This window comes from Nanorana parkeri, unplaced genomic scaffold (genome assembly GCF_000935625.1).
Source record: "Nanorana parkeri isolate BGI_ZX_2015 unplaced genomic scaffold, ASM93562v1 scaffold218, whole genome shotgun sequence".
NCBI lineage: Eukaryota > Metazoa > Chordata > Amphibia > Anura > Dicroglossidae > Nanorana > Nanorana parkeri.
This window is the reverse complement of record NW_017306486.1, coordinates 1,127,800-1,141,387: the sequence shown is the minus strand read 5'-3', so window position 1 is coordinate 1,141,387 and position 13,588 is coordinate 1,127,800. Positions and strand designations below refer to the sequence as shown.

The window sequence follows — 13,588 nt, the reverse complement described above, 5'->3', positions numbered from 1 at the left end:
CCCCCCATTAAAGAACTGCTAATGCAGCCTTTGCAGCATGGCCAGGGTCGAGTTCCACCAAGTGACTTATCAGGCTGTTGGCACGAAGCCGCAGGAGCTACAGCTGAATTTCAGCCAGCTATGCAGTGGCTGGGTATGATTGCATGAAGGGCTGCACACTCTTTGGACCTACTGCAGCACATCATGAAAGCTAGGGTACTGAACTAAAAAGCAGTACACCACCAGGTTGGGGACATATGCCATGCAATGCACGTGTGTCAACTTTTCCTGGTGGGGTGCAGACAGCAGGGTGGTGCCACTGTCACACGCAGCTCCAGTGGTTTTCCCCATCCTGCATTTTTGCCTGCAGATTCACTTAGTGGACCATAAATGAGATGTAACGTCCCTGCCCATGCTTGCTGGACTTCGTATCTGTGGTCATGTGGACCCTGCTAAAAACTGGGAATTTTTTTTCCATATGCTGGTGAAGGGCAGGGATGGCAACCGGGTACCTGCCACTATGGTACAGCACACGCTGCAAATTAATGAAAGGAACAGAATCCACTGGATTGAACTAGAGCAGCTGTAAAACCTGCAATACAGCCAGCTGTAAAGCTTGCTTGATGTGCCATAAGCAATTTCTCTCCAACCCCTTGTCAGGCTCCCACCCCTATCATTTGAGGTCACAAATGTTGTAGTGGATACAGATGGAGATTGGTGTGGACTGGTGGAACAGATAGAAAGAGGGGGGTGAGAAGGAGGAGGATTGTGGGCCTTTGGCTGATGACCGGTAGCATTCCCGTGCTGTTCCCACCAAGCTATGTTGTGAATAACCATGTGCCTCCTCATGCATGTGGTACCAAAATGACTGGTAGATTTAGAACCCTAAAACGTTGCAGGCAGAGGCTGAAAACCACCACACTGCCTCTATAGCACATGTATGAAAAAAAGGTCCAAACTGCTGAGCCCTGCAGAGCGGACCTAGAGATTCAAGTAGCCTGCACCTGGTGAGCTGTGCCATCTGGTAGAATCGGGCAGCTGCTCCCTCCTCTCCTCTTTATTTTGCTCCTTTGAGACATCTAGCCTTGCTGATGCTGTGTCTCTCCCTTGCTTTCTTTCTCTACATTCTTGGACACCCAGATTCGGTCTGCAACCTCATCATTCCCATCCTTTTTATCACTGGAGCCCACTTGGCAGTAAGTTGCAGGCGCAGGTACATCATTGGCAATTGAGTTTTTCTGCATTTTGTCCCCTCACTCTGTGTAACATGTGCTCCCTTCCGCAAGATCTGATAACATTAATTGATGTGCATCCTCCTGCTGCAAGTGACAGAAGCTGTGCTGAAATAATTCTGGCGACACTGCATGCCAGTTTGCGGGGCTACGGAGGGATTAGATGTTGAAGAAGAGGGTGCATTTGTAGCTGCTGATAGCACTGCATTACTCCGCGCCTGGGAGAAGGAGGAGGAGGATGATGATGAGGATAATCCACCAACTGCTGTGCATGTTCTGGCTGCCCACAGCCAGAAAGGAAAGGAAGACGTGCCCTACCTCTCAAAGTTACAAGCCAACCACTACTTTGGCTTGTAGATGCATTACTTCATTATCCCCTACTAGATGCATGTGAAAAACCTCTGATTCTCCCTTAAGGCCTCCCAGGCTGATGACTACTGTATATGCAGTGGCGGAACTACCGCCGGTGCAGCCGGTGCCGGGCACCGGGGCCTGTGGCTGTGTGGGGGGGGCAGTGGGGTCCGGTCCTGGGCTCCCCCACAGCCCCAGTGGGGTGCGATCCGGTTTTGTTTGGCAGTGCACGGTCCCGATGTTTGAACACCGGGGCCCCGCACTGCCGACGGGCATCTCAGTGAGGGGGCGGGTCCTGTGATTCACCTCCCCTCCCGGCCATGTCCATAGTAACAAGCAGCGGGAGGGGAGGTTCCCCCCCCCCTGTCTTGGGAGGGGGGCCCAAGATAAAATCTTGCACCAGGGCTCTTTGGTTATTAGGTCCGCCACTGTGTATATGTGATTGCCTAATTTTATTACCAGCTATGGCAAGAGGGGGGATTGAAGATCTGCTGCTTTGGTGCAGTTGACACTGAGGTGATTATGTGCAGTGATGTGCTTTGTATATGTCACCAACAAGTTCACTCTGCTGACCCCTAAAAGTAAAACAATAAAAAAACCTTATCACAATAAAATATGCCTCCCCCAAAAAATAAAAAAATAAACAAATTAAAACCTAAACACCAAACATTAACCCTAAAACTGTGATTGCAATGGTTGGTACACATTCACACTGCAATGCAATTTACAGTAACAAAGCATTGATGCCACTGCACAGCACAGTGAATACAGGGGCTCCACTCCACTTTCTGCAGTCCACCGCTCTGCAAGTCACTGTAATGTAGCAGTGGCAATATGCATCACTGACTATATCACTGTGGAAACACACTATTATCATTGTACAGATAGCACAAACTGTCTCTCTGTCACAAAGATGTCAGCTGTCCCTCACTAACTCCAACACACACTGACAAACAAATTCTGGGAGAGCTGGCTTTTGTAGGACACAGGCCAAAATTACTGGCCAAATGTGTTTCAACTGACCAGAATTCACAGATTATGCAAAGCATTATGGGGTTTACTTTGATGAACCTGCCCATATGTTTGCCCTTTGTGCAAAGTACAAAATTCACCATTAACCCAACTTGGCGTCAAGCGCAAATGTCATCCCTACATGTGAGATCTTTTTTGTGAATTGACATTTAAATATAAAATGCTGCAGCAATCCATGGTATTACACACACACACACACACATTGTAGATTCAGCTGATTCGTGCAAGTAAATTTTTTGAGATTTGAAACATTTTTGTTTGGAAAGTTAACAAATAATGTCCAGTAAAGAAAATACCTAATTCTTTCTGCTTTACAAAATGTACACCAATGTTCTCAATATTGCTACATGCCATGTGATGATTTTATTTATTTCATCTTTTAGATGCAGATTCCAAAAATGTATAGTCTGCAACCTGTTACCGTGCATCCTTGTTCTATTTTTTAATAACTTTTTAATGGTGCATATTGTTTGGTTATCCAAAACACACACATTACTACCATCATCTGCCAATGTCAGTTTATCTGCAGTAATGGTTGTGTGTAAATCTCACACACAAGTGTCTACTCTCTCTGTATGCTAAATACAACTGTTACTGCAGTGAAAATTTTGTAAATATACACCATTCAGCTGTTACACATAACTTCAGGCTTGACTAGAAGCAGTGTGACTCTGTGGAACTCATCCAACTTTGCATGACGTGCTCAAGCAAGTGAAACGTGTTCTTATTTTAACACTGCGTTCAAATGTACCTCCCACAAAAAAACACTTGTTCAGTGAGACACAGAACAATGCGTAAATGTATACTACAGTGTGCAAATTCATGGATTTTTCTTCTGATTTCAGTACATTGATATTTGGCTGCTAGGGTTGACGGCTCTTTGCACATCCTAAACATTGCTTGTACTTTTGTACTGAGAAAGTGCTTGTATATGTCTGAAAAACAAATACAAAGCAAGCAAAGAGATTGCTTTACTTCAGAGGCTGTCCAAAGGAAACCTGTAAGAAAAATATGGAGACAGCCTTTTCTTACTTCTCTGTCTGAAAATGTTAGCTGCCTGGTTATCCTTCAGAGTCACTGATTGAAAACATGGGGTTGATTTACTAAAGGCAAATAGGCTGTTCACTTTTCAATGGAATTTTCCATTAGCTTAGGAAATGAGGTGAACCTCTGCTGACTTCCATCATCCAATCATGTGCAAGCAAAATTACTATTTTTAATTTTCTTTGTGCATGATTGGGTATTCTATACAAAGTGACATTTTATCTCATTCACTAAGCTAAGGCAAACCCCCTTTGCTAAGTGGACCATCTACTTGCCTTTATTAAATCACCCACCAAGCATGCAGATATTCAGAGCAAGTTCTACTAATATTGTTACATTACCTCTCTACTTCTTTGGGTGGTGATTAAAAAAGGCAGCTTCTGAGGAATTGGCAAGGCTGCAATGCACATGGAGCTTTTATTGCTACTGATTAAATCCCCTGTATTATATCTGTTGTATTTCTATGAAAAATACTGTGAGAAGTACTGACTGTATAGATACTTAGGTGATCTATTTCTTGAATAGTTTTATGAATTTACTTTATTTTGCAAATATAGTGACCTACTAATTTAAGTGGTATAGTAATAGAACACAATTATGATCTGGATCATACCATACCAAGTCGATTACCATACCATTAGAGTTTTGGCTGGTGAATTCTTTATTGTGGGTGCTGTCTGTTCTGATTTGATTTAAACTCCACTCATATCTATGCCATGTGGGAGCACTTGCGATGGCACATGCATTCCTGCAGTGTGTGTTGCAAGGTTAGGTGCACTTTAGTTCCATTATTTCTTAACGGCTCCCCAATGCACTTAGCCATCTCATGTGCATTGTGTTGCACCACATCACATGATAACCTATTACCGTGTAAAGTGGTGCAATTAATAAGAAAAGTTGCAGCAGCAGTAGGCAGACCATTCAAATGATGGGGCTGCCTAATGCAGCTCAACACAAGCACACCCTGCAACACCTTTGCGATGAGTGAACCAGGGCTTAATGTTAGATAACTTTTGCAGATATTCCTCTTACCAGTTAGATGGTGCTGAACACATGGCTGAGCCCTTCTTGTTTTATTGGAAAATATGAACACAGAAACAAGAAGGGCTATGTATCCACTACCACCTGACTGGTAATCATATCTGAAGTAGCTTTCAAACAGGTTATGGAACCAGCTGTAGCTAAAGTACTAATCACTGTTGCAGATACAGGTACAGCTCAGGTACAGCCCAGCGAGAGAGTCTCTCAAAAAGAAAAAAGTATTTCAACATCGTATTTCATAAAAAAGTGTACTTGCTAATCTCTCAAACCAGAACCTGGAAACTAAAAATGAAGATGCTGCTGGTAAGAGAGGGTACATGAAAGAGTATACAAGCGCCAAGACCAAAGCTACCTACAGATGAGTTGACAGAGCGAGATCAAAAAGCTTAAAGTACTAAATCCCTCAGCATTGATGATGAGTGTGCACATATGCAAGCATTAAACTGCAAATAAAATGTGAGAGGAGCTACAGAAAGTACATGATAGAGAAAATCTTAGCAGTAAACGGTACTTAATTAGAAAGCTATACAAGACTAAGCTGATGAAAATAGGCTAATCAGTTTGCAACAGAATTCTTCCTTAGCTTAGTGAATGTGGAAAAAAAAACAGTATGTTTGCTTGTACATGATAAGATGATGGAAGTCAGAGCTTTACCTTGTTCACTAAGCTAAGAGAAAATTATATTTTGAAGTAAAAATTCCCTTGCAAAGTAAATAGCCCTTTTTACATTTTAGTAAATTAACCCCTACATATTCAAAATATAAGAATTAATTCCTGATTTTCTGTTTGTATTCCAGGTGACAGTGAAATATATCCAGAAGAATGGAGCGGTTATTCCTGTACGTGTTCACACCATTGTAATATCAGTGCAGCACGATGAAACTATCTCTCTGAGTGACATGCAGGAAGCCTTAAAGGAGAAAGTTATAAAGGCTGTAGTTCCTGACAAGTACCTTAATGAAAAGACCATATACCACCTACAGCCTAGTGGACGTTTCGTCATTGGTGGCCCTCAGGTGATATGACCTTTTGTAATACATTTTTTAGCTACCTCTTTTAGGTCTTTCTTTGTTCCAAATCCCAATTTCAAGTGGCTTTTTAACTGATAATTTCCTATGTATCATTTCTTAAAGTGTATGTAAACCCTAACACTGAACCTCTCTCATTTATCCCCTTTATATCTGTTACATATCCTGCTAAACATATTTTGTAATATCTATTTGATTTGTGCAAAAATATGTTGCTAATCCTGCCAGAAATCTTATGAACTGATAATGTTCTGTGTCTCTGTTGTACTGTTATTAGTTAGCATTGTTCTTGACTCTCTCTCTGGACTACAGACAGCTCCATCCATTTTATGGAGAAGAAAAAGTGGGGTTGTAGTCCTAACACACTTCATGTCCTAGGGTGACAACACTGCCCCTCCATACATACAATACAGTGAGTGGGCATTGTCACCCTAGGACAGGAAGTGAGAAAAACGTAAATAGGAAACATGCATCTACCAAATCTAATGACTGGTAAGCCACAATATATTGGGTTTAGATACGCAGCCATCAACTGTGCTTTGGTCTGAAACATGCACCTCAAGGCAGCTCACTTAAAAGGCAAACTGCAGAATTCCGGAAGCTAGAATTAATCAGAAAAAAAAGACTTAAAAAGTAAAACATTTAAACAGCAAAAGGTCAAAACTGTTAAAGAAGAAATAGAAGATGCTTCATATACTGAGTATGGCTTTCATTATGAGTCATATGACCAATGCTAAACATTTCTTTACTCGGCTTAATCAGAGTAAGACAGAAAGAATTATAACAACTAATGGACAGTATATGATCTCACAGGGAAAAGGGAAAGGTTATCTACACTGCCCTCCATCTCAGTTACCAGGAGGATACTTATCAAAGATGAACTATATGTCCATATTAATGAAAGCAACCTACTCTTGAAAGTAAACTACTGTGACAAAATTGCTCCTCCATAGATACAGTATGGTGAGTGAGCATTGTCACCCTAGGACCGGAAGTGTGTTACTAGCAGGATCACTAGGTAAAAATAGTGTAAAAAAGAAAACATATGCATCCACCACATCTAAATACTGGTAAGCTGCAATATATAACATTTTTGTTCCTGAGTTTATATATGCAGCCATTTAGTCCGCCTTCACTTTGGTCTGATACATGCACTTCACCCAATTGTATTGGTCTTTCAACCACAATTAAACTCTCCTACCAGCCTACAAGTTGGAGCAATTATTTCCCATCAGTGTTCTGCACTTTATAAATACTTGTTGTCTTTTCCATCAATGCAAAAAAAATGTGAGGATGAAATACCTGTACTTCTAAATGTGAAAACATCTTGCTGTAACTTCTATTGTTCTTGTACTACATATTATGTTGCAGGGTGATGCAGGAGTCACTGGCCGGAAGATTATAGTGGACACATATGGAGGATGGGGGGCTCATGGTGGTGGAGCATTTTCAGGGAAAGACTCTACTAAAGTGGATCGTTCTGCTGCCTATGCTGCTCGTTGGGTGGCAAAATCCTTGGTACATGCCAAGCTCTGTCATCGCGTCCTTGTTCAGGTATGTACATCTCTATTTCTTTTATTAGTAACACTTATTAGTATATCAGTATACTAATTATTAGTATATGGGAGCAAAAGTAATCAAGCTGTATTTATAACTGGTTAGTGTTAGTATCATACTATAAGTTTAGATATTATAGTCAGTTAGGGCAAATGTAGGTTGCAGGTAGAGCAGCTGTCAAAGACAAATTATTCACTTGGCAATAGAACACCAAAATCGATTATTTGAACTAGTCTGGGATGGACTGACTCTCTCTTTTGCTGCAGTTTAGTTCTAGGTGTAATGACCCAACGTTGATGAACTGTAAAGTACAATGTACACCATTCCACCAACAGGAATGTACTACTGTTAACATGATGTGTAGGAGGCTAAATCCTGACACCCCCGCATAGCCACGACCTATATTAGCTATGTATATGTTTGACCCTAATAGGAATATGTAGACTTGTTTGCTTGCCCATATATTGTAATAGCACCAATATCACAATATATTCAACAGAACTGACTTTTCCTGAAAGTGTGTCAGAAAATGAAATTTTAGGCATGTTGCCTCCTTAATGTGCTCTGCATAATGTTCCTTATTTAACTGACTGACTTATTTAACAAGTCTGTGCAATGAGTAATGGTGGGAAGTACTGTAATCTAAAGCAATTATAGATAACCATCCATAGGTTTATCCTAGTTCGGATAATTACATTTTTATGTTACTGTGAGTTATTACTCTGCCTCATTATATATGTTAAAGTGAGTGAAATTTTGAATATTATGTTGTCTTGTGCGTGATGGCAGAATTTATCTAATAACTATTCATATTGATTTATAAGGTGGCTTATGCAATCGGTGTGGCCTATCCATTATCTGTTTCTCTATTCACCTATGGGACCTCTGAGAAAACTGAGAAGGAACTACTGGACATTGTCAATAAAAACTTTGATCTGAGACCCGGGGTCATTGTCAGGTAACATGAATAGAACATTACTAAAGAAAAACTATTCAAAATTATATCATGATTTGTTGTAACCTAAAAATTATTAGCAGTTTGTTTCTTCCTAAGTAACAGATGAAATGATTCATTTGAAAGTTAGAAGTTATTGTGTATGTTATAATATAACATTAATATCAAATCCCCCAATTTACTTTCTAGAAAGTTGTGTTTGGAAGTGTTAACCTAAGTGATATAGCTTGTTAATGCTGTATAAGCCTCCACATCTACATGTGTATGACCTGGTTATAAGGTTCGGACATTTGATTGACATTTCAAACAAAATAACAGATTTTTTGGAGGTACAACAAAAGGACCTACATATGGAAACAATTTTGTTTACATACAAGAAAACTATCAAGCATGCTTGTAACACATTATTAAATAAAAAACATTGGAACAAACAAGACATACAAACGTATACTCTATAGGTTGAAATCGATGGACTTTTTTCAACCTGACTAACTATGGAAATATGTAACTATTGGTATTAGATTGGGTATTACAGGACTCCCCATAGACAACAAAGGCTCAGCAACTGCCTTACTTGGTATGTGTTTCTTTTGGTATGTGTTTCTTGGCACCAGTAAAGAGACAATAGACTAGAGTGGGCCTACACAAGGCAGTCAGATCTTTTGATAAGGAATAATTAGACCCCTTGCAGATCATTGTCATGTGATATGCTATCCCCTTCTTCACACATTTCAGGAGGGCTTGCTATTTAAAATAGTGTGGCTGCAGGAAATATCTGCTATATCAATAGAACACACAGTATTTAGGTATTGGCTTGTAGAATGTTTTATACCATCATTTATGTACCATCATTTAGAATACTCGATAGGCTAAATGGGAAATATGAGCAGGGTGGTGTACTGTTTTAAGTTGTCTTAGGTCCTTTTTAGATTGGCTGTTTTTCAGGTGGATCTGATCCGAAGCACAATGTTAGTGTATGGGCAGCCGGATCTAAATGGTCCGTTTACCCCCAATTTTGTTCAGGTCTTGAAAAACAAACGGAACAGAGTTCCGTTTTGGTGGACCTGATTGTGATGGATTGGGGGTAATCTGATGTAAACGGGCACATGTTCGCTTATATTCGACTGGTAAATTATTTTTTTCCCTCCATTGTGATATGCCATTTTAAACTGCTCAGATCAGTAGGGGAACAATGCATGGATCCCCTGCTGGTCGGAACTGTCAAATGCCAGTGTGAAAGAGCCCTTACTATGTGTGAGCCTTGTTGCTACGGGGCTCAATTCAATACAATTTTATGATTGATAAAAAGTATTCATATTTAACTACATATATGTATTTTATGAGTTCCCTCTGGTACTTTGAAAGCCTCCTAATCCTCTCTTTACATGTTTTGCACATAAATGAGATGCTTGCACCTATATACATATAAAATCAACAACCATACGTCTTACATTGTTCATTGTGTGTACTTTATTCATTGTGTCCTTACATTTGTTTTTCTACAGGGATCTAGACCTGAAGAGGCCTATATATCAGAATACTGCATGTTATGGTCACTTTGGCAGAGAGGATTTTCCATGGGAAGTGCCAAAGGAGCTGGTCTTTTAACCAATGGCATAGCAACTAACAGGAACATTCTCATTCAGGAATTCCATATTGTTATATGTACAGATAATTGAATTGGCTGAAAATAGAAATAAATGCAAGTGTGTAGCTCTGGAAGTGAATAATTTCACACCAAACCCAACACCTTCTCTACTTCATAATTCCTATTCAGTGTGCCGCTAAATTATTTATTTTTTCTACATCTGGATTACAGCAAACCTAAAGTAATCTAAATTACTTGACAGAAGGACAAGGGCTTACAGAGCTGGCACCAGACAATGGCGGAGGCAGGTGATTCTCCTGCTCCCGGCCGCCAAGGAGAGAAACAGTGCTGTGTCTTTTTTTCTGTTCTGAGGGACCGAGCAGAACAGCTGAGCCGAATGCTGCTCAGCGGCGTTCGGCTATTCACTCACTGCTGTTCGGCATTTTTAGGAATAGCCCGAACAGCAGTGAGAAGCCTGCCGGAGGTTCGGCTCAGCCGATCCAGATGTTGGATCGGCTGAGTCGAACTCCTTCTGTACTTCGGGTCGGCCGAACATGCTGAGCATGTTGGGCCGACCCAAAGCCACTCGAAGGAAGCCGATTTACGGCTGATTTCAGCCGATGTACGGCTGAAATCAGCCGTACCAGCCTGAAGTGAATAGCCGAACAGTGTTCGGCTCACTTCACTTCAGATCGGCCATTCACTCGGCTGCCCTCGGCAGCTTGGTGAATAGACCCCATAGTCCCTTAACAATGAGCTATCTCATAGAGCTAACACTAGACCTGAACCTAAATCTTATTTCTAAACCCGATGTGAAATTTATATCATGTCAATAATTACTACATTTATAGGGACAAGTACTTTATGACAGTTTAAGCAGCAAAAAAAATCAAAAAATTAAAATATCATGTGATATATGTATTAGCACCTAATAATAATGCAAAAATCATTTGTGCCAAAATATCTGTACAGTATCCATGCACCAAAATTGCATTATCTTGTCGCATAATGTTGAAGCCCAATTGAAGTCTCACACCTTTTTAATCACTTTATAGTCACCCACATGGACATGCCTTAAAATACTTCTTTGTATTATTAAAAATGCTAGTTCCTGCCCTCCTACTCCAGTATTTAATGCTGACTTAGCTAAATATCAGCCACATACCTCATCAACAGTATCACATTGCAGGGAAGGGAAGGGTGTGTGTCAGACCAAGTTTGTTACTGAGTACTAATTACAGTGTACACTAGATGTACCTCTGGTGCCAATTGGGTTGCAAAGTTATATTTAGCCAGAACAATTGCAAATGGAAGCTGTTTGAAAAATCTCTATCTGACTGCATATTGCTGTGGTTTCAATTTGGCTTTTTTTACAGTGGTGTAATGATTTCAAAATGCCCTATGCACATGTATTCAATACCGGAAAAGGAAAATGGGTCAAAAGTGTCCAAAGATCCACAATTGCGAGGCAAAAATTGTGAGGCCACCATAAAGGTATCCACAACAGCCAGAGATCTGAGATGAAACTGACTGTTTTGTGGGAGTTTCCAAAACCAATCAGTTTAATCTCAGATATAAAATGGGTTTTGATAGTTGGTGTGGACTTTTAATGACTGCACCACATCTGTTGCATTAGCTTTTTTTTGTGTGAGTCTGCTGATATAATTTATATGATAGTGTAACTTGGATATTAAATGCGATAGTTTGTCAGCTTTTGCCTCAAGTCTAAAGGATTGTGGCCATCTGTTCCCAAACGTAGGTAATGCTGGAAGGTATGATATTTACAGACAGTTTAAGCTTTGGCTATGCAATATGCTGGTGGGGTGGGGATGGCAATAAAATAAACCTGTTGCTCTGCCCTCCACTGGTAAAGCAGACAGAAATATGCTATGACATCCTTCTAATAACACTAGTGTCTATGACCTATATACCTTCTGTGTTACTGACCTGAAACGAGCCTGCAGATAAGAAAGTCAGAACTCCTAATGTCCACTGACCTGCATGCATGTTCCAGGCCAGGGCATCAAATTAATGAAGCCATTGCATCAGCATTACAGCCAGCCAACTGGCATTTCTCAGAAGAAGTCAGCAATGGCAGCTTCCATAGTCTCCCAGTACAGGTTCCCTTTTAGTATATGACCCCTGTTAGCCAAAGAGTTAAAATATACAAGAGAGCTCTTGCACATTGCAAAACTTGGTTTGCCAAAGGTTCATTTTGCTTTGAAAACTGTGTTTATTTTATCTGTCACAAACATTAGTTTAGTACGAAAGTACAAAAACGTGTTTTATAGATAAAAAATTCAGAATGTCAAATCGCCACTCATGTACTTGCTTTTCTGTATTTGTGCTTTTTGTGCTTTCAAGGTAAAAAACGTTGTTTGAATGTTTAGTCAAGTTTATGACAATGATGACCTCAGAAACCTTCTGTCATTGTGTATTGGAATTTAGATTCAAACATGTTATACAAATCTAAAGCAAAATGGATTGTAATCATTCTCCAAGACAGGTTACATGCTGCTAGTTTATCAGTTTAGTCTGTAATGGTCTTCAATTTAGAAGAAAACGGGGCGTACAATTTTGTACAATTAATTTGTATCTAAAGGAATTTTCTAAACCACTTTCTTGGTGTTAAACATATCTTACAATAAATAGCAATAAAACAGTGTTTTTAACCATTTTGTTTTTCATTATTTTTGATTCGGTGTATCTCACTCTATGTAACACTTTTAAAAGGACTTACAGTATATCTAACATGGGTTAAAAATAGGGTACGAGTACATGTACCGATACTTTTGAGCTCCAAGACTACACTAGAGAAAAATTCAAAAATTAGGAGGCAGCTGTCATTTGTAAGGAGCACACAGAGCTCCTGGGATTTGTACATCTCTGTTTTTAATGTACGTTTTTGTTTTTATAAATATAAATAAAGGGATGCACAGATACCAGTTTTGCGAGTACGAGTACTGGTACTTGCCGAGTACTTACAAGTACGAGTACTGATACATTTTTGTTTATTGTCATGTGACAGTTTTTTAAAAACAATACAGACTAATGATTTCAGGACCGTGGTGGAGTGCCAGAGCCTGGTCCCAGCTGCAACCGCTGCAACCCTGGTAGTTCTCCTGAAAATCCCAAGTATCTGCACTAGTACTCTAAAAGTATCTGTGCATCCCTAGTTAAAAATAATTATACCTAATAATATGTTTGAAAAGGTAGGGGTAAGAGGTTACCACTAACAGAGATTACATGAAACTCCAGGCAGATATAACACACAAATGTATGCATAACTGTTGAAGAGGAGATTTCCTTACTTTGGAGAGATTTCCTCTCACTCCCCTTTGTGCCTACAGGACAGGTAGTGATGGAAAATCTTCCCAATGGGACATAATTGGCAAAAAACTGGTGGGGTGTTTACATTATCAAAAGTTAAAAATAAAGTTAAATTATATATTACCTAACATACAAAGTCAAGCTTGATCCCGCTCTCCCCCTGCTTCCCAAGTTTCCCTATGGGTCCTTTGATATGTCCACCTACCAGTTGGCAGGCATTTGTGTAACGAGTGGGTGGAGCCAAATTCTTTACTTTCACAGACCTAGCCATTTACATGTGTACAATGTCTACACATGACTCATATCCATGAGTTTGGCTAGAGAAATAAATGGAAAAATATGTTCCCAGTAGATGGGCCATAGTTTACTAATCACATGAACAATCTTGCTTTCATTGCTACAGGTGTGATAATGACTGTATACCTTGCAAGACTACAAAGATAACCAGTCA

At 39.9% G+C, this 13,588-nt stretch overlaps 1 protein-coding gene across 1 annotated transcript in view; it reads left to right on the top strand.

Annotated features, from left to right (window-relative positions):
* MAT1A (methionine adenosyltransferase 1A) overlaps positions 1-10,112 on the top strand; it is a 37,066-nt gene extending 26,954 nt beyond the window's left edge. The window contains exons 6-9 of the mRNA XM_018555930.1: positions 5,477-5,695; positions 7,079-7,261; positions 8,089-8,222; positions 9,725-10,112. Of these exons, the coding sequence (XP_018411432.1) occupies positions 5,477-5,695; positions 7,079-7,261; positions 8,089-8,222; positions 9,725-9,827 (639 nt within the window). The 3' untranslated portion in view covers positions 9,828-10,112. The remainder of the gene's footprint in view (positions 1-5,476; positions 5,696-7,078; positions 7,262-8,088; positions 8,223-9,724) is intronic.
* The last annotated feature ends 3,476 nt before the right edge of the window (positions 10,113-13,588 follow it).